The 23,404-nt window shown below is 35.1% G+C and overlaps 1 protein-coding gene across 1 annotated transcript; it reads right to left on the bottom strand.

Moving 5' to 3' along the window:
• Positions 1 to 16,811: 16,811 nt before the first annotated feature.
• LOC131875623 (GDSL esterase/lipase At2g36325-like) lies at positions 16,812 to 19,126 on the bottom strand. Its single transcript, XM_059220208.1, has 5 exons — positions 18,851 to 19,126; positions 18,475 to 18,764; positions 18,101 to 18,392; positions 17,708 to 18,005; positions 16,812 to 17,149 (listed from the first exon to the last, which is right to left on the bottom strand). Exons 1-3 carry the CDS (start codon positions 18,930 to 18,932, stop codon positions 18,165 to 18,167), a joined length of 600 nt encoding a protein of 199 aa, XP_059076191.1. The 5' UTR covers positions 18,933 to 19,126; the 3' UTR covers positions 16,812 to 17,149; positions 17,708 to 18,005; positions 18,101 to 18,164.
• Positions 19,127 to 23,404: the final 4,278 nt, after the last annotated feature.

Genomic DNA, 23,404 nt, shown 5'->3' on the forward strand with positions numbered 1-23,404 from the left:
GTTTTTCTTTTTCAATTAGGAATATATCCCATCCATCTTTTGTTTCCTCTGTCACTTCATTAACTCTTCCTGCCATTAGTGAAATATGCCGGTGTGCAGTAGAGAATACTGACCAGTTTGCTTGAGCAATCAAATCATCAATTTCTTTTGGAGAGTTTACTAGATATACAACAAGTACCTTCTCAATTTTTATTTTCTTATCTAATTCTATCACTGCCTATCTTCTTACTTGTAGCCTTTTGAATAATTCATCAGGGATTTCATTTATTACTTCCATCAAAAATTTCTTGTACATGTCCATATGCAATATAACACTGTTCTCAACTTGCTCTTTCTCATCAACTGTTAGAGTGTTATAGATTTTCTCTATGTTCTTCAGTTTACCTTCCTCTGTTATTTCATTTAGTAGTACATCAAGAGGGGCCAAGTCTTTGTTTGTCCTTTTCTTCTTTGGTGTGGCCTTTCTAACCGGAGATCTCACTGCTTGTTGCTTTTGCCTTGTTCTTCTAGGTGAAGGTGTGGTTGTCGGTGAGGGATCTCTTTTTCTTACAACTCTTTTAAAAGTTGCTAGCATGTCACCTTCTGAAGAAGTACCTACCAGTGATAGGTGAGTTTCAGGTTGTGGAGTTGCCAACTCCTCCTCTGTTATGCTGGTTTTCTTCAATACATCTTCCTTAATGGCTTTTGCTTGTCTCGACCCTTTCCTTACAAATGCCTCAACCTTCTTTACTCTTTTCTCTGATTGTATTTGGCTTTCTATAGTCTCAACACTACCAAATATTTCTTCCTTAGGTTCATTGGGGGCTTCCAGAAGTGCTTTGGCATATGTTTCAACTATGTGATCATCTGTTTCATAGCCCATCTCGGTTACCCAAATTGTCCTTGGGATGACTGCTTCCATCCAGATTTCATCTTTCTTAATGACAAAGCATATATCATCTTTGTATTTGTCTACTATTTTCTGAGATAACCTTACTCTTTTCTTCATTTTGGTCTTTAATGCTTGGAAAAAGTCATGGATATTGTTTTCTTTGTCCTCACCCATGTTATTGAATAGTTTAGTCAATTGTTTTCCTACCAGTATGTCATATCCAAGTTCTTTGTAACCTATACCGGGAACCTATTTTGTTATGTGTAGCATTAGGCATACTAACAAATTTTCAAATCTAAAAGTTCCTCTTTTGTCCTTCTTGATCTTTCCAAGGTTGACAATTAGTTCATCCTTTAACCATTCACATATGTCAATTTTTGCATTATCTGTTACCATATCATAAGCACTCTTAATGCATAAACTTGAAACTAAATTAATTCTATTAGCATGAGTGGATTTATAACCTAATATCATACTGATGAATCTCACATTGATATCTTTTACATCATTAACCCTTAGAGACCTCTTGTCGAATGTTGCACCAGTTAGGTCTATAACTAGGTCATTGGGAACCTTCTTGTTTTTATCTGGTCTCTTACCAGTGGTTGGTAACCCTGTGATAGCTTTCATAGCTTCCTTGGTGATTTTATGGATTGCATCTAACCAGAAAAATTCTCCATGTTCCCTGCTCAAAACTATCCTAATCACATCCTTTGGAAATTCAGGAATGCTAAGGATTTCTGTAAATCCTAGGGTCTCAATAATATTGTGTTCATCTTTAACATTGCCGGTATTATCACATATCACGGTTTTATACATGGTTTTAATTTCCTCATCCCCTAACTCTTCAATGTTGCAGTGGATGTACATTCTGGGGTCTTCAGCATATTCAACTCCCTTAGGAATTTGAGAAAAAGCACCTAAGGTATCATCCTTCTTTGCTATCTCGAGAACTAACTGAAATATGGGCCTAGGTCTTTTTATTACTTCAACAACAGTAGGATTTGCTATGTATTCAATTGCAAAGGTGGATGCCATGATTAAATATGTTTTACTACCTTAGATGGATGATTGCTTGGAGTGTGCTTGCTTCTTGCTCGAAATGCCTTAGCTTGGAATCTTAGCTCTCTGAAAATTTGAAATCATGGTGAAATGAAATGGAGCCAAAACTTTACTTTTATAATGTCTTTTCGCCATCTACCACATTAATTGCATGTTGGTTAAGTATTCACTTAACATTGTTTGCCGGTAATAGATAATTTTCAACTTCTTATCTCTAACCAAGGGAATAATTAGCACATGTATTAATAGATTGCCAAACCCTCAAGGAAATTTTCTTCAATTAGATGAAGAGCTTCCTATCGGTGGAGCACTTCTCTATCCTACCGGTGAAGTATTGGTTGGTTCTACCGGTGGAGGAGTATTCCCAATATTTAGATCAACTTTTCTAATCCATTGTTTTGAGAATTCTTGCTTAACTTCTTCAACTTTTTCTTTACCTTTCAAGCTAGCACTTTTGTTGTCTACCGGTGTTCCTTTACTTCTACAAAATTTAGCAATATGCCCAATCTTGTTACATGCATAACAAGTTACATTATTCTTCTGAATAGCTTTCCCATAACCTATGCCAGTTTGTGTTCTGCATTGATTTGATAAATGTCCAAATCTTCTACAAACATAACATCTCACATTCATTCTACAGTTTTCAGAGTTGTGACCAAGTTTGTTGCATTTTGAACATTGACCGGTGGGTGTGTTGATATTCTGATAATTCCTAGATCTACAGTCATTTTCTCTATGACCATACTTATTACAGTTAAAGCATTTTCCATTGAATTTATAAGCATTAGGTTGTCTTACCGGTTTGTTGTGATCCTGAGTATTTGCAGTACCGGAGCTTTCACCAACTTCAAAGCCAATTCCAGAAGTGTCACCTTTAGGTTTTTGATTCTTCAGCAAGGTACCAAATTCCTATGAGCTTTTCTTGAATTTTTTTTTGTGTTGATTTGCAGTTTCCAGTTCTCTTTCCAAGATTTCTTTTTGTCTCATCAGTTCATTTGAGTCATTCTGAGTGTGCATCAGATCTGTCTTCAACATGTCATTTTCATAGCTAAGTCTTGTGTTCTCATTTGCTGCATCACTTAGTCTTCTGGTCAATTCTTCTTCATTCTTCTTCCTATCCTCAATCTCTTTGCAAAATCTCATAGTCATATCCTGCATTTCATTTTTTTTTGTCATGATCTCTTGTTTCAACTTACTTATCATATCATTAATTGATTCCATTTCATCATTCTCATTTTGCAAATTTTCACAAAGTTCTCTTCTCTTATTTCTTGCAACAGTAAAATTTTCTTGAAGTGCCTGAATGATATCCTGAGCTGCCCTTAAATCATATTCTAATTTGATATTTTTCAATTTCTCTGCATCATAGTCTGTAAGAGCTCCTTCAAGTTGCTTCATCAGATTTTCTATCTTTACTGATGTCAAGATCTTCCTCAAGCTATTAGGCTTCAAAAAATAGAGGACCAGGCTCTTATACCAATTGTTAGGGGTCCCACAGATATTGAGAGGGGGGGGTGAATTAGTATCTAACAATTAATAAGAATTTCTTGAGTTAAAACATGCATAACATAATATGATAGTGTACCGGTATGCAAGAAATAATGAAATAAAAAGAATCAAGAACATCCACATGAAAAGTACACCATAGTTAACACAAGATGTTAACGATGAAACCCGGTGTGGGAAAAACCTCGATGGGATTTGTGACCCATAATATTCACTCACTGGCCAATAAGAGAATATTACTTACAATAGGGGCCTGCACATGCAGGAAGGCCAACTGCTTAGAGCTCACTGCTCAATGGGAAGTCACACTAACTTACAATAAGGATTATACTAGTCCAATAACTTGTACTGCTTTACAATAGCATCTTCAATTCCAGATTTAGTACCGGTTCCTGCTCTGTTCTTTACATATACCCTTTGACCTATATTTCGCACATTAGGTCTGCCTAATATTTTCCTTAATTATCCTACTTCTCTTATTCAAATGTCTACAATGATCTCCTTTATATAAAAGAGTCATTTTACAATTTGCCAAGTTGGCTTACAATAATAAACAAAATATTGTATAACAAAAATCCTGTCGGCCTCTGTGCCGGTATACTTGTTTTCTTCTGTGTCGGTGCTAGTGTAGAGTGTGATCTGCTGATGCTGGTGCACTATCTTGTTGGTGTAATGCTTTGCCGGTATAATGTCTTGCCAGTGCCATAGGATTGCAAGGTTTCCATCAATGACAAAACCTTCAATCACATACAATGTCTCATTGGAGTGTGCATATGCCAACAATAGTATCAATTATCAGAGATCTATTTTCACCATTCAACATACCTATTTATAGCACTGAAAAGATATGGGATGATACCTCTGAGACTGATTCCAATGAATATGAATGGGGTAGCTGCTCAAATGCTACTAAAGATACTACTGAAAATACTAGTTCTATATCCCTTTTTCAAGAAGAACCGAACACAGAAATTAGACTACTTGAATTTGGACCACAGAATATCTATGATGCTAAGGAAAGCAAGCAACAACATTATGAACAAGTCTATATGGAGGATGATACCATCGAAGACCTCGACTTCTTTAACATCCAAACCAATCACAATGAAACCTCTATCCTGACACTTACCACAATAGAACTTGATCCACCAAACGATTCCTTACCACTTGTCTTTCTGGACCTCATAGACTAGGACAAACCCAAAATTCATGATATACTAATTTTCTCGAATGATGAATCCATTATCCATTACTTATGTACTGTCAACCTGGAAACAGACTCTACCAGTGGACGAAATTATGATATCTACAATCAGGAGGGTGCCATGTCTCTCAGTCGCAAAAATAAACCAAATAAAGGATCTGATGCTAAAAACCAGTCAATGGTAGCTCTAGATCACAAAAAAGTAAAAATAAATGATGCAGCTGAGGGTGAAAACCTTTTTAAGGCACCTAAAGATGAGAGACTTGACACTCTTCCTGAACATTTTCATGAGAGATCACCCATATTGATTGAGCCCACTCAATCAATCAACATTAGTACTATAGAAGCAACCAAAAATATACACCTTGCAGAATCTCTAACAGAAACGGAAAGGTCAGAATTTATCAAATTTTTTAAAGAAAAGCAAATCAACTTTGCTTGGGCATATGCAGATATGCCCGAGATTGATCAATAATTAATCATGCATCACTTGTCTATGACTTCGGGAGTTAAACTAATTAAGCAAAAACTGTGAAAGATGAATCCACACGTGGCACTCATGGTCAAAGCTGAACTAAAGAAACTATTAGATGTCGGATTTATCCGACCCATCGACTATGCAGAATGGATTTCCAACATCGTACCAGTTTCAAAACCAAATGGTAGTATCAGAATATGCATAAATTTTAGAGATGTCAACAACGCCTGTCCAAAGGATGACTTTCCTTTACCAAGTATTCACATCATTGTAGACCTCACAAAAGGCCATGAAATTTTATCATTAATGGACAGTTTTTCAAGATATAACCAAATCAAGATCGCTCCAGAGGATCAAGATAAAACAACATTCACCTGTCCTTGGGGAACATATTGTTGGAATGTCGTGCCTTTTGGCTTAAAGAATGCAGGAGCAACTTATCAATGAGCAATGACAATAATCTTTCATGATATGATGCATACCTTCATGGAAGACTATGTGGATGATTTACTAGCTAAATCCTTCACCAAGGCAAAACATCTAAGGATCTTAGAAAAGATTTTTGAATGATTGGAAAATTTTCAAGTCAAGCTCAACCCTAAGAAGTGTGTCTTCGGGGTTACATCAGGCAAATTACTCAGCTACATAGTTTCAACTAAGGGTATTGAAGTGGATCCAGCAAAGGTACAAGCCATCATGGAGATGCCACCACCAAAGAATATTAGCCAGCTCAGGTCGCTACAAGGATGACTCCAACCAATCAAGTGATTCATCACTCAACTAGTAGATAAATGTCTCCCATTTAATCATTTGCTACATAAAAATGTACCGTTCAGATGGGAAGCCAAGTGTGTTGAATCCTTCTATCAAATCAAGCAATATCTGATGAACCTACCAGTTCTGGTACCACCGATAGTAGGAAAGCCACTTATTCTCTACATTTCGACAACAGATAAATCTCTAGGGGCATTGTTAACACAAGAAGCTCAACACAGCAAGGAACGAGCAATATACTACATTAGTAGGACATTAAACGACTATGAGCTAAATTACACCTTTATTGAGAAAGCCTATTTAGTTGTGCTCTTTGCCTCTCAAAAATTCTGCCACTACATGCTAGCTCACACAATTAAGCTAGTTGCAAAAATTGATCCTCTCAAATATTTACTCAGCAAAGTAGCTCTTACAGGCCAATTGGCTAAATGGGTCATGATTCTCAGTGAATTTGATATCCACTATATGGAGCGAAGAGCTATCAAGGGACAAGTAATAGCATATCAACTAGCAGAAGCACCACTACTGAGAAAACAAACTATGATGATTAAATTTCCAAACAGGGATGTTCTTACTATCTCTACCAAACAATGGAACCTATACTTTGACGGATCCTACACACAACATGGTTTAGTTGCTGGCATTCTATTCATCACTTCTGAAGGACACACTATACCAAGATCATATAGGCTTATATTCCCATGCACAAATAATGTGGCTGAATATGAGGCATTGTTTATAGGCATCAAAATGGTTGTAGAATGGAAAATCACAAAGTTAAAGGTCTACGGAGACTCATAATTAGTCGTCAATCAAATCAACAATGACTATTAGACAAAGGATGACAAGCTGCTACCCTACAAGCGAATGGTGGATGACTTCAAGCAATATTTTGTACACATCACCTTCGAGAAAATACCAAGGTTGAACAACAAAGTAGCCGATGCAATGGCTACTATCGCTTCATTACTACAAATTCCAGAACAACAGAGTCGTTACGAGTTTCGGGTAGAGAAACTATTCTCTCGAACCTATGACCACTCGGAATCCCATGTTATCTATGTCTTAACTAGTTCAGACTCCCCCTTATATGGAACAATATATGAGTATCTTAAGACCAATATCCTACCCATTGACTTGTCCCGAAACCAAAAACGTAACTTTATCCGACAAGCTGCCCATTTTACCCTTACTATTGATACTTTGTACCATTGAGGTCTAGACGGTATTCTTCTTCGTTGCCTTGACCATAATGAATTTGACTCCACTTTACACGAGCTTCACGAAGGTATCTGTGGCACACATTCCAGTGGTACTACTCTTGCTAAACAGATTCTAAGAATGGGATATGACTGGCCAACAATGGAAAAAGATTCTTATCACTTTGCAAAAAAGTGTCCTAAATGCCAGATCCATGGCAATCTTATACATGCACCAACACAGGAACTGTAGCCATTCACAACATCTTGGCCCTTTTGTTAGTGGGGACTAGACTTAGTGGGTAAAATTCATCCTTCATCTTCAAATGGACACAAGTTCATTATAACTGCAATAGAATACTTTACCAAGTGGATAGAAGCAGTCCCCATGACCACAGTAACTGGAAAACAAATTGCCTCTTTTATCCTAAATTATCTAATCTACAGATATGGTATTCCACGCTCCATCATCACCGATAATGGATGACCTTTCAAAAACCAAGATGTCTGAGAACTATGTGAAAAATTTAAAATACAACATCGTTTCTCTACACCATACTACCCATAGGGGAATGGTCAGGCATAAGCATCCAACAAGACAATATTGAAAATCCTAAAGAAAATAGTGAATGATGTAGGCAAAGATTTGCATGTGCAGCTTAATCCAACACTTTGGGCATACAGAACTAGCATCCGCACACCTATAGGAGCAACACCATACTCATTGGTATATGGACTGGAAGCTATTTTACCCCTGGAGGTAGAAATTCCCTCTCTCGGAGTCTCTCTAAAAGGATTAATCCCAAATGAAGAGTATCGAGTTAACCGACTACAAGAACTTGAACTATTAGATGAAAGACACCAGCGTCCTTACGCTCATCTCAAAGCATATCAACAATGCATGTGCAGAAGCTACAACCACAAAGTAATTCCTCATATTTTTAAAGTTGGTGACCTAGTACTCAAGGAAAATCCTAGAAATCAACAAGATCGAGAAAAGAAAGGGAAATTTGAACCTGATTGGTTAGGTCCCTATGTCATCATATTAGTCTACGGATCAGGCGCTTATCAGCTAACAACCTTAGAAGGAGATGTGCTCGACAAACCAACTAACAACATCCATCTAAAGAAATACTACACTTGAGTAGTCTAATGCACGGAAAAAAAAAATCAAGAAAAAACAAATAAAAAGGTACAATAAAAGCAACTGGTGAAAACCTGGTAACAGGCGCTATTGTGAAAGAACAACTCCTCTATCTATATCCATATCCTTATCTCCGTAGTAAAGCACTATCGACCATCGCTCAACATTTTATCACAAATATCCATTCAGGACATACTTAGCGTAGTCACTATCTTGATTTATCCGTCTAGCCTTTCCCCACATCTCACTATGGCTTGGTAATCACTATACATACCTGCATCAAGAGGTACACTTAGCTAGGGGCAATAATCGTCAAATACTTGCAGCATGTTCAAACCATCAAGACTATTTGTAAACTCAGAACATCATATCCAACAACCCAAAAAATCACACAAATCACAAAGCAAAACATTGATCGCTAAAACAAGAATCACAAAAGAAATACGATGGATGATTTTTTGAAGTATCACATGTTGTATTTTGCATAAAGTTTTGACTATTTTTGCATTTGAACTTTTTGAATTATTGGATTCTCTAAATTTTCTCCATAATGCTTAAAAGCTAGACAACATTGGGAAACTCCAATATTTTTCTTAGTCTTCTGTCTATGAGGCGATCATTTGTACTGTGTAGATACTTGTCTTGAGATGTGATTCACAACACATCACTGAAGACATGATTCCACTTTACGCATATAAATGGTTTAAATCTTGTCTGCTAATACGCAATCCGCACTCTGGTCGTCGTGGTTCAATTATACCTTGACACTTGTGCTATCTCGCAAAATCAAACATCATGTAAATTTTTCTCAAGTCATCATGGTTCAATTATACCATTATGCTTGTATAAATTTTCAACATATCCCAACATCAATCAAGGCTCAATGATGATACATATATCGAAAGCAAAATAACATGTGGCTATATCAGGATGACAAATGTAGAATGAAGATGCTCAAAAACCAATTAGTTGCATATCATTTTATAATTAGTTGCACATCATTTTACAATTAGTTGCATATCACAGCATATCATATCATACATCTCATTTTCAAGATACACCTCACAACATATCATATCATACATCTCATTTTCAAGATACATCTAATAATATCATGCATTTAGATCATATTCATTACATTCCACATCACACACCCCTATCTAAGCATTGCATCATCAAAAAATAAGCCAAAAAAAAAAAAATCATATAGAAAGCATAAATCCATAACACATCACATGATCAAAGAAAATGGTGTTTCTAAAGCATCCTCGTAATGTCTCTTGTAATACTCTACCTCCTTGGCTCTCAAAGCTATCTCTCTCAAGGTGTCTCTCATCAGACCACCTGTCGCTGCTCTCTCCACTGCCTTTGCTCGAGCCTCGGCTCAACCCAACCGCTCCAAAGTAGTATCTCGCTCCGTGGTCAGCTGTGTAATCTGATGCTACTATGCCAACATCTGTGTCTGCAACTGCTGCACTGACAACTATAGCGATCTAATCTGTGCATCCTCCACATGTGTAGGAATCCGCATCTACAAGGGTACCTATGAAGGGGTACCCCTTTTCCCTCTACCTGTCCTCGATGTTGGTGGAGGTAACACATCTGACCTCCTCCTCTGAGTCGGTCGCCGCACGTCCTCATACCCGCCAACTGCTGCTATCACCTCATCAACCTGCCCCTCCTCTCTAGCTCTGATCACCAAACCCCCTCTCTCTCTATCCAACACCACTCGCCGGAAAACTCTCTCTGCCCGTATCACCCTCCCACCACCATCTCCATCCCTATCTCCTCTCCTCCTCAATTCCAATCTCCCTCTAACTGCTCGCCGACCTCTCCCACCTCCTCTATCATCTCCTCCATCCCCTCCTCCTCCATCCCCCCTCCCTCATCTACCTCCTCCTCATCATCTAATGCTGGAATCATCTCAGCTGGATCAGATATCATTGCTACTGCCCATGCTGCAAAGAGTCCTGCAAACTCATGAGTCATCCCTGCATCCATGATCTCAAGGGCATAATCCCAAATCTGGCTGGCTAACTGAAAGAACTCCTCTACCACTACCGTGCTGTCAATCGTAGGACCCCAATCTGGGATGTCCTGTCTCTGTCGAGCATATAGGCATGCTCCCTATGGTATGCCTTGCTATCACCCATACTGTCGCAGCACCCGACTATGCAAAAATCTCTCTATAACAAAGGTCATCTGCCCTATCAGATACCTGGACATGAAGACATGTGGCATCTCCATTCCATCCTCAGCCCAAACCTCACAACCTGTATAGGGTCGCCAGATGACCGTATCAATGTCATCCAGCACTCTCCTCCAATGCTCTAATTTGCCCAGCTCGCGTTGGACAACTATCCCCCTGTACCCATATGCATAAGCACATCCAACAGGCCTATCCCTATCTGCTAATGGCCTAGCTACGGGAATATGCTCCCATGCCCATACTTGGAGAAGTGTCACACTAGCTGATAAACTGTCATATCCCAGGTACACTACCTCATGAAGATCCCTGTATAGATGGGCCAACATAGTTGATCCCCATGCAAAACGATGACCCTGTGTCACCATGTCCTCCAGCACTAACCCCCATCCAACGAACAGTCCCTTTGACCTACGGTTGGGACATACAAAACCACCAATGAAACCTGCTAGAACTGATGGCAAGGGAGCGTAATCCAAATTTAAAAACTCCTGCCATGGGATCTCATACCCACAAGGGGTATCATCCTAAAATATCCGGCACAATGCCTCAGTCCCACCATCCTCTGTCTGCTCATATGGTAGCAGTACACCTACTACAGTAATCCACAGAATCCGGTAGCAATCCTTAGGTGTTACTATCATCTCACCTATAGCTAAATGAAAGGTGTTCGTATCACTATGCCACCTCTCTAACAATGTGGTCAACAAACCCTGGTTTACAATAAACTGAGGCATCTCTAGCAAAGAGGTCAAACCACACCTATCAATAATACCCTGTCTCCTTGTGTCAATCGTGGTATCAATGACCACAGTCGAAAATCGCTCACGTGATTGTACTACACCAAGACGCTCCTGTCAAACACAATGCAAGTCCAAATATTAGTTCCCTCATCAACATATGGATATCAAAATCAAAATCATCTCAAAAAGTTGAAAACTTTGAACAAATCTAAATCAAGTTTCACACCATATCAATTCATCAAATAATATTAACTTGTAACACAACTCAAGTTTCACATCACATCAACTTGTAACATAACTCAAGTTTCATATCAACTTGTAACACAACTCAAGTTCCATATCAGTTTGTAACACAACTCAAGCTCCACAAATTCATATCAAACATATTCATATCCAAAACTTGAAAAACTTTGAACACATTTAAATCAAGTTCCACAAAATATCCAAAATCATATCAAAATCACTATCAACTTGCAACATCATAAAACAAATCAAGTTGTATCAGAACTCATATTGGACATATCAAAGACAACAGACACAAAAACTGGCGAAAAATCACTTATCTCGACAAACCTGACATTACCTACAAAATTTTCTCATTCACAAAATCCCACTTTATCAACAAATTTTCTTGTATGCACTAACCTATCCTATCCAAGCACCAAACTGCATCTCACACACTACACTATTTTGTCTACATGCTACCTAACAACCCTGTGCACTAAGAAAACCCTATGCGCTATCCTTTTCTTCGCAGGCTCCCTCTAAAAAACCCTATGGACTAAGACCCTCTATGCGCTATACTATTCCCTCCATGCGCTACGCATTTAACCCTATACACTATGTTACACCTATGCACTATCTAACCCTACCCATGCAACCTCCTACAAGCCCTATACGCTAGGTTTTTCCTACGCGCTACCCGTCATACCCTTTGCACTATCCTATACACCCGGTGCGCTAACCTATCCCGGCACGCTACCCTAACTCAACTATGCGCTAGCCTAAAAACATTCAGACGCTACCTTATTAGCTAGACCCTACTCACTACGCAATTTTTTGTATGCACTAACCTTTGGACGCGACGCGCTAAAACGTAAAATCTGCATAGAAAATTCAAAAAATTACCAAAAACGACAAAATCAAAAATTCAAAAAAGGTCAAAAAGGTTGACTTACTAGTGGTCCATATGCGGCAGGCCTCCGATACCTACACACACGCTCGAATCAATGAGTAGAATATAGAATCAACATGTTGACTCTTCTCCAAAAGTCTCTCTCTCCAAGGTCAACAAACACAAATGAGACAAAACAATGCACTTTTCCCCTTTTATAGGGTGAATTGAAATTAGGGTTTGGAGATGGAGCATGTAGCTTGCTCACGGTCTCCGTCTAACCCTAACAAACATTATTTATCGAGAGATGAATCAATTTTTCACATTCCACATTGACAAAATTTTAAAATGGAAACAAAATTATCAAATTAAATTAAATTTTCAAAAATTTTGATTCATCTCCCAAGGGGGCATTATCAACATCACTTATCAAATCTAGGGCACGACATGAAAATCTTAAAAACAACATCACACTGATCATAATCAAATCTTGACGACACATCATTTTCTTTGAATTAACATGTGCACACACGTCACTTCAAAGAGGGGCAAAATGTAGACATATAAAAATGACCATATAACTAAATGAATATTTTATGTTCATTCCTCTATTTAATTAAATCCAATTTAATTGAATCACTCACATTCCTCTATTTAAATTAGGTAAATTACACAATTTATTTAAATTAAATTCACTAAACCTCTTTTACCATTTAATGGGATAAATCATTTTATTCAATTAAATCCCTTCTATCCACTTTTTAATTAAATTCAAATTTAATTAAATAGTTTACCCTAAATTGAATAAATCTAATTTATTCAATTTCCCAAATTGCAACCAAATTGAATTAAATTAACTTTATTTCAATTAAATCCTATTATTTCTCCATCCACTTGCAAAATCCTACATCTCCCACTTGCCTCTCTAAACCTCCTTCTAGATTCTTCTAATCACTTCTAAATTAACCTAACCCATCTCCTAAATATTGTCACATCCCTCAACAAGAGTAAGTCACTTCTCTAACCCTCAAAGTCTTTGAAAACCATTAAAGGCTTCAACAACTTAACTTTGAAAGTCTTCCAAACCATTAATGGTTAACTCAACCCTCCAACATGATTAAAGAATTTCTCTAAACTCAACCTCCATGTAACCCAAGGGTCTCATCAAGCATTTATTGCTTTGACCATGGTTATTCCTTAATCCTTTGCACAAGATTTTATCCTTTGGGTAAAAGCTCTATCCAATGGGTAATCCTAACCTAACCTTAACCCTTACCCCCTAAGGTAACCATTAGGTCTTGTCAAGCATTTAATGCTTCTTACATTTCCTCTCACCAAGCCCTATGTTGACAATTGTCACCATTTCATTGGTGCAAATTGCAAACATGGATTGATAACTTTCAATCTTGACCTTTGATAAACTCTTTCAATCCTAGCCATCCACTGCCCTATTTTCACTATAAATAGAGCTCTCCCTCCTCCAAATAAATATAGGCAAGCTCTTAGTATCATACTTATGGTCAATTTTATCACATTTAGTCTCTCTATTTGCAAATAAGAATTAATCTAATAATCATTTTAGATTGCTTCTTTTATCAATAGTTTAACTATATAACTAGTATATCATGTTAGGATAGTATCATTATGAATCTTGTCATTTTATAATTTAGTTCATTTCATTTGTAGGACCATGCATAGATAGGTTGCATTCTCATGTTAAAATCACTTTGCTCAGTGATCTAAGAGTAGAGAAATTGGTTTGAGGGACCTTGTGAGATAGAGAACCATGGAACCAACCTTGGGAAGTTGAGTCATCCTTCATGACTCCATAGCTTGCACCAAGAAGTCCCGTGGGTGTGTGGACAAGTCTCCTTGGGCTTGATTTTTCACATTTTAAGTTCTATTGACCCGCTTTTCCCGCACACAATTATTATTATTATTATTATTATTATTATTATTATTATTATTATTATTTTTATTATTATTATTATTATTATTATCAACCTAATAAATAGATATGTCTTGTCCCAAAAATTGAATTTATACCTTATTTGAATACTATTGCTTATCGTAATCCTAATAATTAAATTATTAAATATACTAGCACTAGCACCTGTAGGAGGAGCAAGGGATATGTCAATAGGTAAATAAAGGGAAGACATAAATAAATTTTAAATATTATCAATTACAAAATGCTTTTATGCATAACAACTAATTGAACTAAGAATAATTCCTATATTGGAATCTAAATTTATAATCATATTTCTATTTTTTAATCAATTTTCTTATTTATATGATTATGGATTGTTTAATGTAAGCGTAGTCATTTAGCCATAGAAGATTTTTCTTTTAGGGTGGTAATTAAGGACATTGTGGAAGGCATAGTTGCCAATTATATGGTTTGGCCAAACCAAGCATACGTACGTTGACCCTCAGACTTGTCAAGTGGATAGATCCTTACAAACACTTTTAAATTAAATATTCAAAGCATAAATAAATAGTATTAATAGATTTTTTTAACTAATACTCGAGTTTGTCCAAATCCATGTTTTTTATTTTATATGGTTTAATAAGACACAAATTCCATTTTCCTCAAATAGATTTTACATCTCATATTATTTGAGTTTTGATTTATATTTTTCTATCCATGTGATTTTGAGTTCTCACATTTTTTTTGTTATTTGAGTTTAGATAAATAATATATCTAAAAATTGAATGTTACCCGATTACAGTTGGAAGGGGATTAACTATCGGTGATAAACTCTCTAGTGAAAGGGGAAGTGATTGCCTAGAGTTTGAATAAATTTATTAAATTAATTTTATCGACCCTTCCCACATTCAAAGATTTCAAAATTTATCACTTGAAAGAGTGGGAGTCAAGTGGTAGACACATTGTCTAAGAATGTTGTGTCATTATTATCATTAAATGGCCCAGAGTTGTTTGAGGATTTTAAGGAGATATGTAATCAACAATTGGTAAGTTTGGAGGTGAGAAAGAAAAAGGTTATGATAATGTAATGAAAAAGGTGGTGATCGACTCCCTTTATATCCCTTATGATAATGTCATTTCAATGTGAGGTTTGATGCCTTAGAGAAAGAACAGGGTTACAAGTGCCATGGAGCCGAACTTTACACTGGTCACTATGAGTTTAGTTTTAGTTTGTTTGTATGGGTGAGGGAGGGGGGGAAGTCAAAGTGATGTTGAATTTTTAGAGGAAGGGATAGGCCAGGGGTTGGGCCAGATTCTATACGTAACATGCCCCTATCAAGGCGTATTCTAGCAAGCATCATTAATGAACTGATTAATTCATTATTCTCCCTACAATTCTATGGGGCATCTGTATTGTTTTCCAGCAGTTGAAGCAAAAGATTCAAAAGTGAGTCTAGATCTAAGCTTAGTGATCGAGATGCAATTGCTTATCTAGCACTAGTGGCATAGGTAGAGGTAAAGGGGGGGTGGGGGGGGAGTTTAGTATTAATTGTAGGTTGGAGCATGTCTTCATTTTTGATAATGGGGGATCTATGGTCACTATCTTGGTAAGGGGTTGATGGGGAGGCACTAGTAATTTCTATTGTTGATGTACTCAAATGTAAATTTTAATGACATTTTAATACAAATACATAATTATAATCGATACAAAATAATAATAAATAATAATATACTTACTATGAATAATAATAAATATTTTTAATAATTCGGATTATAATAATTTATTATTATGTGTATTATTATTATTATTATATAATATATTAATTATTATATGTATAATTATACATGATATTAGTTATCAATATTATTATTTTATTTGATTAATCAACAACAATAAATGTATAACTATTATAATTATATTATTGTTATAATAATATATATTAATTAATTTTAATTTAATGATTAAGAATTATTGTACATGGAGCTTTAATTCTAATTTGACATACACTTTCTTAAAAAAAATTTACTCTACATATCTACTTTTTGTTACATACAAAAATCATTATTGTTACAATGTTATTTAACTAAGTAGTATGTTATTATTTTACTAATTGGAATGAACTAGATGTAATGTGTCTATAATATGTTATAGACTTTATTTATTGACACGAACTAGATGTAATGTGTCTTTTGTTTCCTTACTAAGGGAAAGCATTTTATATTTTAACATTTAAATATAGATGTTTCAAGGTTAAACTTTTGTTAACGCTATTTGTCAAAAGATTTACTATATTATTTAAAGAATTTCAAATTGTTATTTAATGATGCCAAGATTTAATATTATTTATACAGCTTTTTTTAAAAATAAAAGTAACCAAAGTCACTAAACTTTTATCAATCAATGATAAAGTCTTGCAATAGAAAATAACCCTACAAATGTTTTTAGGAAGGAAGAAGTTAATTTGTCAAAACCCTAACCGAAACTACATAGACAAACCTAACTAGAGAAACCATCAAAATGGGTCATATGCAGAACCCAAATATTCGATGTATAATTGTATTTATAGTAGAAGAACCCATCCCAGTTACATTTGTATATATAACCTATAATATTAAGATTCTACACATAATAATCAGTTCGATTACTTGGACCGATCTCCAAAGGAACAATTCTAGTAGGTGAAGAAACGTCAGCATCACCCTACTGATAAGAGACATCATCCTCCTCCATAGGAGACACTTGTTGAATAGGCTTGATGTTCACAAGCTCATGATCATCATATTCTGGATTACCAAATGGAGCATGCAATCCAACAAAGCCATCCAAAGCCTCTGCAAGAATGTCAGCATTGACATCATCCAGAAGTCTTTTAGTCTCTTGCAATGTTTGCTCAAACTTTTCATAGATCATGCCTGACCTGATGATAGACAGTAAATCACCACAATACCCATTAGTAAGTCAGTCAAAAAACATAAAAAAGCTACCAATGGGAAAATCACTGCGATAAAATTGGCAATTTTCTAAAGCAATTTATTACTATAATTATTATTTAAACGATTTTAAATTATCATTTAGTTATGTCAAGATTTAAATATTATTACTACAGGTTAAAAAAACTCCAACTTCAAAACAAAAGCATTATGACAAAACCCTGATGCAAATATGTCTCTTGTTTATAAATACCAAACTCTTATGCATGATGCATTCAAGATTAAAATATCAATGATATATTCCTTAGAACAAAATCGTTACAAATGACCATTAATAAGGGTCCCATTGAAAACAACGCTTGATATTTTGCATAAGGCTTTTAATCTAGGTCTTATTCTCATGAAAAATCGAAATAAAAAATTAAGATTTGGCCTCTTCCTTTCTATTGCAGAGAATATTAAAAGTTTTAAAGAAAAAGTCCTAAAATCAGAAAGGTACATGGTATCTATTCAAAAGATCCGCAAATTTCCTATAGAAAGCTTACTTAGGTGAAATCCTTGTGCGGATATTGTAAGCCACAAATCCAAGGGACTCTACCCAATCAATAACGTTTGGCGCCCCCTCAATAAAACTGATCGTTTTATTTTCTTCTTTCGCTCCATTTCTGTACAGCCACATTATCGCATTCCATCCTTGCTGTGTTGGATGATACATATCCCACTGAAACTATTCCTCTACATTTGAACACACTTCAAATAAAGCCCCGCCGACTTCGTCCACCTCTCCACACCTTTCAACTCCGCCTTTCTCAGCACAGCAAGGGACGAACAAATCCACAAAACCTGTCACACAATATACATAACAGATGTATTATTCGGAAGGCAGAGGTTTTGAAGATTTACATGACACTTAGAAAAAGGCATAGATTTTGCAGTACCAAATTGTGCAGGACTAGCGAAGATATGATTAACTGCAGACATCAAATCTGAAATTATGATGAACTATTCCTTGAGATCCAATTTGAGGCTTTCTACGCCCTCTCTCAATAATCTTGTATGAAGAGCTAAAAAGTCATCGTAGTTTGAATCGCAGGATGTTTTGCCGAGCTCAGGCCCGCACCCAAAGCGAGCAATATTACTCACCGCAAAATTCCTAAGCCCGCTTTCGTACAACTCTTTCACAGCGTCGATTATCCCGCATACCACAGGTTTCACCAGATCCATCACTCCCTGTAATAAAAATTAACAAATTAGGAAAAATTAGATTTTATAAGAATTTTAAGGCGAAGAAAGGCCTTAGATTTTGAATCACCTCAATGGACCCGTTTCTGCTATCAGGGAATGCAAGGTAGTCGTTACCAACAAGAGAGAAAAGAAATACAGACTGCGAGAGCTTGTGAGAGTCGAACTCATGACTTTGTCCTATCACCTTCTTAAACTGCTTCACCTGTTGTGCTAACGTTATGAAACCGTAGGCTTGAAATATTCCACTTCCTCCAACTGCAAAATTCACTCCTCGTCTAATCTTCTTCGCAGTTGCTTTACAGTCATGACTTCTGAGCAGCTCATAAGCTATGGGAGAGGGAAGCGCTAAAATATCCCCTGCACACACCACAATCACATATTGATAAGCCCCAGAATGCTTAAATCCTGATATTACACGGTTTCTGAGTAGAAGGAAGGTTTACCCCAAAAATCTGTCTGGATTTTTCCAGAAGAATATCGTCCTGCAGGATAGCCAGACCAGGTCAAACCGTAGGTCGTCTGCATGACTCGTCTACAGTTTGATTGTATGGATTACGATTTCCGGTGTCGACATAAGAGTCTCCAAAAACAAACAACGCCTGAGCCTTCTGTGCGATTCCTCTCCCTGCAAATCAGTCAATATAAATGAAAACCATACGAGAATGGTCATCAGAAAGAGAAGGCGAGAAAACATGGCGTCCGTAAAGAGGCTGTAGTATAGTTTGTTGGAGTTGGGATAAAGGTTATAAGGTAAAGTCGTCATCGTTTGAGTGGAGCATCTTTTTAAGTTCGTCGTTTCACGATTGAAATGAAGGGCTGGCTAAGGACTTTTTTGGGAGGGTAAAAAATCGTGACAACAATCTATTTAGACTTTTGACTACGCATGAGCATGCTTGACCGTGAATATTAATTAATTATTTATAGTTGATTTTAAAATTAAAAAATAGATTTTTTAAAATACATTATAGATTGATTATATATTATACTATAATTTCATATATCTTAAAAAATTTTATTTTTAATTTTATTTTTATATGATATTATCTTCTTAAAAAAATTATTTTAGTTTAAGATGATCTAGCTATCAAATTTAATTTTTGGATAAGACTAGCAGCTGTGTTTCTAAGAGTTTTATGGGATATGACAATAATAAATGAAAGGTAAAATTTTATTTTATTTAAATATTATATTACAAAATTACTATGTTCACTGAAAAATATAAGAATAACATATATATAAATTAAATAACCTTTTATGGTACAACTTCAATTGTACAAGCAATCCAAATTAAACATAATGGAAGATGAACGCTACTCTAGATGAAATCTACACTATGAAAGTAATGAGCCCATTAATTTAACCTATTGGAATCTCTAGTATAGAGTACCCTTTTGGTTCTTTGACTTGTAAAATGACATAAAGGACAACGAAATTTGCACATATAAGTATTTCTAGTGCAGTAAAATTCACTAACATGACTTCAAAACTATATTAGTACAATTTTGAGCTCTCAATGAAGTAAAGCTTCTTAAAAAACCCAAACTCAATTTTTTCTATTTCAAACAAATATATCAAATGTTTAAACGACACATGCCAAGGGAGTATACCACCCCTCACAAAATCTCATGCACTAGAAGAGATGAACGAGAAAAATCCAACCAACCGTTGAACAAGAAATAAAATCAAGACACATGAAAAAATCAAGTTCATAGTTGAATGATCACATGAAGATTCTATTCATTTGTGAAATAGAGGAAATCTGTTAGCTCTATATTAGTCTTAGTTGTCTAGACACTTCAAAGGAAATGGAGGTACTTATATAACAAATAAGTAAATCATGTCAAGGCCTAACTATGCAAGTTGTTTCACTTTGCTACTTTAAGAATCAAGGTATACATATCTTAAATCGCGGTTAATTTGTTTCTTTACATAACATTAGTTATGTTTACTCTCCATCATGGTTCATGCAAGTAATGAAACACTGTAATATTTGGCTATCTTCATCCACCCCCCTCATGTTATTGTAGCCTTGGCAATCTCTTATAATGTTACCAACACAAACAGTGTTGACCCCAAAACAAGAGATGAAGAAGGGTACAATAAATGTTTTGGGAGGATTGATTGCATTAGCTAAGAATGGATGGTTAAATCAAATTGATGACTAATTTTTATGATATGCAGATATCCAATGCTTTTACTACTACTAACAATAGTCTTGGATGTAAGGTGTGATAAAGTTTTTTGCTGAATTATGGAGTGAGGTTGCTTCGAAATTAGCTAGCAAGAAGCAATAGTGCTCCTTTATAGGTGGTATAGATATAGTACTGGTTTTTGTGATCTAGATGGCATTTTGTATACTCCAGCAAGGATATCTAAATAGGGAAAGTATTGAATCACAACATAGAGTAAATAGTGAGGCTAGGTATTAAGAATTTATTTTGATATTCCTGGTTGTAACTTATCCAGGATTGTATGTATCTTGTATGATGTAATTAGTAGACTATAGCATCAGTTAATTTCTCTGATCCATTAATGGATCTCGACTAGATCAGAAGTTTTCTTCCCTCCATTCTTTCCTACTGGTGCCCACACTAAATAGAGATGTAAAATTCATTTTTAATAATAATAAAATAATTGGCCTCGGCCTTTTATCGATCAAAAAAAACAATTAAAAAAAACTATGCAAGTTGTATAGATTCATAATTCCACTTACATTTTTGGTATTTGAAAGCAGTATGTATGCCAATAGGTCCTAATACCAAAGCAATTAGATGTCAAGATAGATGTATGTTTTTGGTAGAAATCTGGCATTAGAATTACCTTGTAAACAAGAATTGCTCATCCCAAATTAATATATGCGGCAACTCATTAGTTAAGATTCTAATTATCAACAAAAAAATTGTAAAGTAGAGCATAGAAGAAAAACATATTTAATCGTGAAAGGAAAATTTCCATTTATATAGATATAATTATTACCCTCACTTATGACAAAAATGTAACCTAGATGAACATGAGAAAAAAAAGGATCAATAAAATGTTCATATTATCTAGTTCGAGATAATTAGCCTTTTATCCATTCTAAATGCTAATCAACATAAGCCAATTTTTAAAGAATTTTGGCATAAACCGATGAAAAATCATTCTATTATGCAAGCAAAAATGATTTTCTTATGCTAAGCCTCAACCTCTCACCATAGATATCTCAGTTAGCTTGTGAAGCATCAACTTTCACAACTTAACTTATGTTTGATATATTTTAGATATGATTATGTAAATTTAATGTCTTTAATTTGGCTTTTAGCCAAATAAAGTTTCTCTAGAATAAAATTCAAAATGATATTTGAACTTAGTTTTTAATTTATGTAATTAAATTTATTTTACAACTTCGACCAATAAGGCTTATATATCTCTATATATTATTAGTTTGCCTCTTATGGTAGGAAATTTTTCAACTAGTTTGTTACTACTCTACACTTAAAAGATATTATTTTTAAATTATAAAAGAATTAGAAAATGATATATATATCATGAAACCCTCAGTTATTGTTTTACATCAATCAACTTTAGGCATCAATAAAGAAGCTATGAATGATGGTTCGAGAATAAAAGAATGCATGAAATATTCTCAATCTTATAAAAAAAATTAGGACATGACATGACCTGTAGTAGGGGGCATCAATATGGAAAACAATAATCCTATATAAGGAGAAACCTTCCAATCACACTAGACTAAAAATGCTAAAGGCCAAAAAAAAATATTACTACAATGTTCAAGCATTAAATAATAGAATTTCATTGTCACATCAATAGGACTTTTATAAGAAGAAAACATTAAACTTTAATCACATGAAATTTCTATAGTCCATGAAAATCGCTTGAAATGTTTCTAGATTTGATTGCATGAATTATTCTCCATCAAAATTTAGGATCTCACTCTATGGGTTGTTATCATGATGAAGAAAGTAGATAAAATGAGAAGGGAAATGAAATAGTAATTCATATACCAACTTAGCAATAAGGATGACAAAAGAGAGATTACATGGAAACCAAGAAGCTAGAAGGAAAGATGACTAATCAACTAGTAGCAAGGTTCCCATGAAATTTCTTTCCTCTCTTTTTTACAACTAGTTTGGTCTATTAATTATCATTTCATTTCTCTTATCACATAGTTTTCTACTTTCTTCATTTTGAGGATGTATTATTGAATATAACATAAACTGTTAATGTAAAAAATATCATACAATCAAATCTAAAAAGAAGAATTCATTAATAAATGGTTAAAAGAAAAACTCCTTTCTTAAGCTCCTACCTAACTACAAAGGGAAATTCCAATTGGCCTATCAAGCACCCCTTTGCAAAAAAAGAAGAAGAAGAAGAAGAAGAAGAAAAGAAAAGGTAAATTAGTCACTTGACCTATTGTATTATTCAAGTTTAATGTAGACTTCCTACTTTGTTTTTATATATAGGAAATTGCGAGTGAAGGAGACAAGCTATATCTTTGTTTCACAGGAGATTGTTTTTATTAGTTCTCGTGAATAAGGAATCATGTTCAAAGAATGCCTCCACATATGATATTGTTCCTCTAAATTCACCTTTACATGAATTTTTTTATTTCAATAGACGCATTTCATATCGTGTTACCTGGTCTATATTTATTTTTCATTTTCTTGTTTATAATGGAAGCCACAGTTTATATCTCCTAAAGGTCATAAATCATATGGAATTCTATTATGAATTAATATATATCATTATAATGGTTTTGTTATTCACCTCATTGGGTGCATATCCCACAGTCACATTATCATGCCTTGACTATGCCTCCATATCTTGTAAGTTATTTGTTCCTCTAATGTAGATTATTTGCACAATTCCATGGCTTGGGTCAATTGTCAATAACATGTACTATGCCATAACTAATTCTCTCAATATTTTATTCTCGTTGAGTTTTGAAACCTTCTAGATAACTTCATACATCATTTCCTTGAACTTTTTTGTCT

Source organism: Cryptomeria japonica, chromosome 5 (genome assembly GCF_030272615.1).
Source record: "Cryptomeria japonica chromosome 5, Sugi_1.0, whole genome shotgun sequence".
Lineage (NCBI taxonomy): Eukaryota > Viridiplantae > Streptophyta > Pinopsida > Cupressales > Cupressaceae > Cryptomeria > Cryptomeria japonica.

What these genes read in the sequence shown, in the direction of transcription:
- LOC131875623 (XM_059220208.1), bottom strand. Translation starts at nt 18,932, where the DNA reads ATGCAGACGACCTACGGTTTGACCTGGTCTGGCTATCCTGCAGGACGA. An exon ending in AATCCAGACAGATTTTTGGG is followed by an intron (nt 18,765 to 18,850) that starts GTAAACCTTCCT and finishes TGGTGTGTGCAG; the next exon opens with GGGATATTTTAGCGCTTCCC. An exon ending in GCAGAAACGGGTCCATTGAG is followed by an intron (nt 18,393 to 18,474) that starts GTGATTCAAAAT and finishes TTTTTATTACAG; the next exon opens with GGAGTGATGGATCTGGTGAA.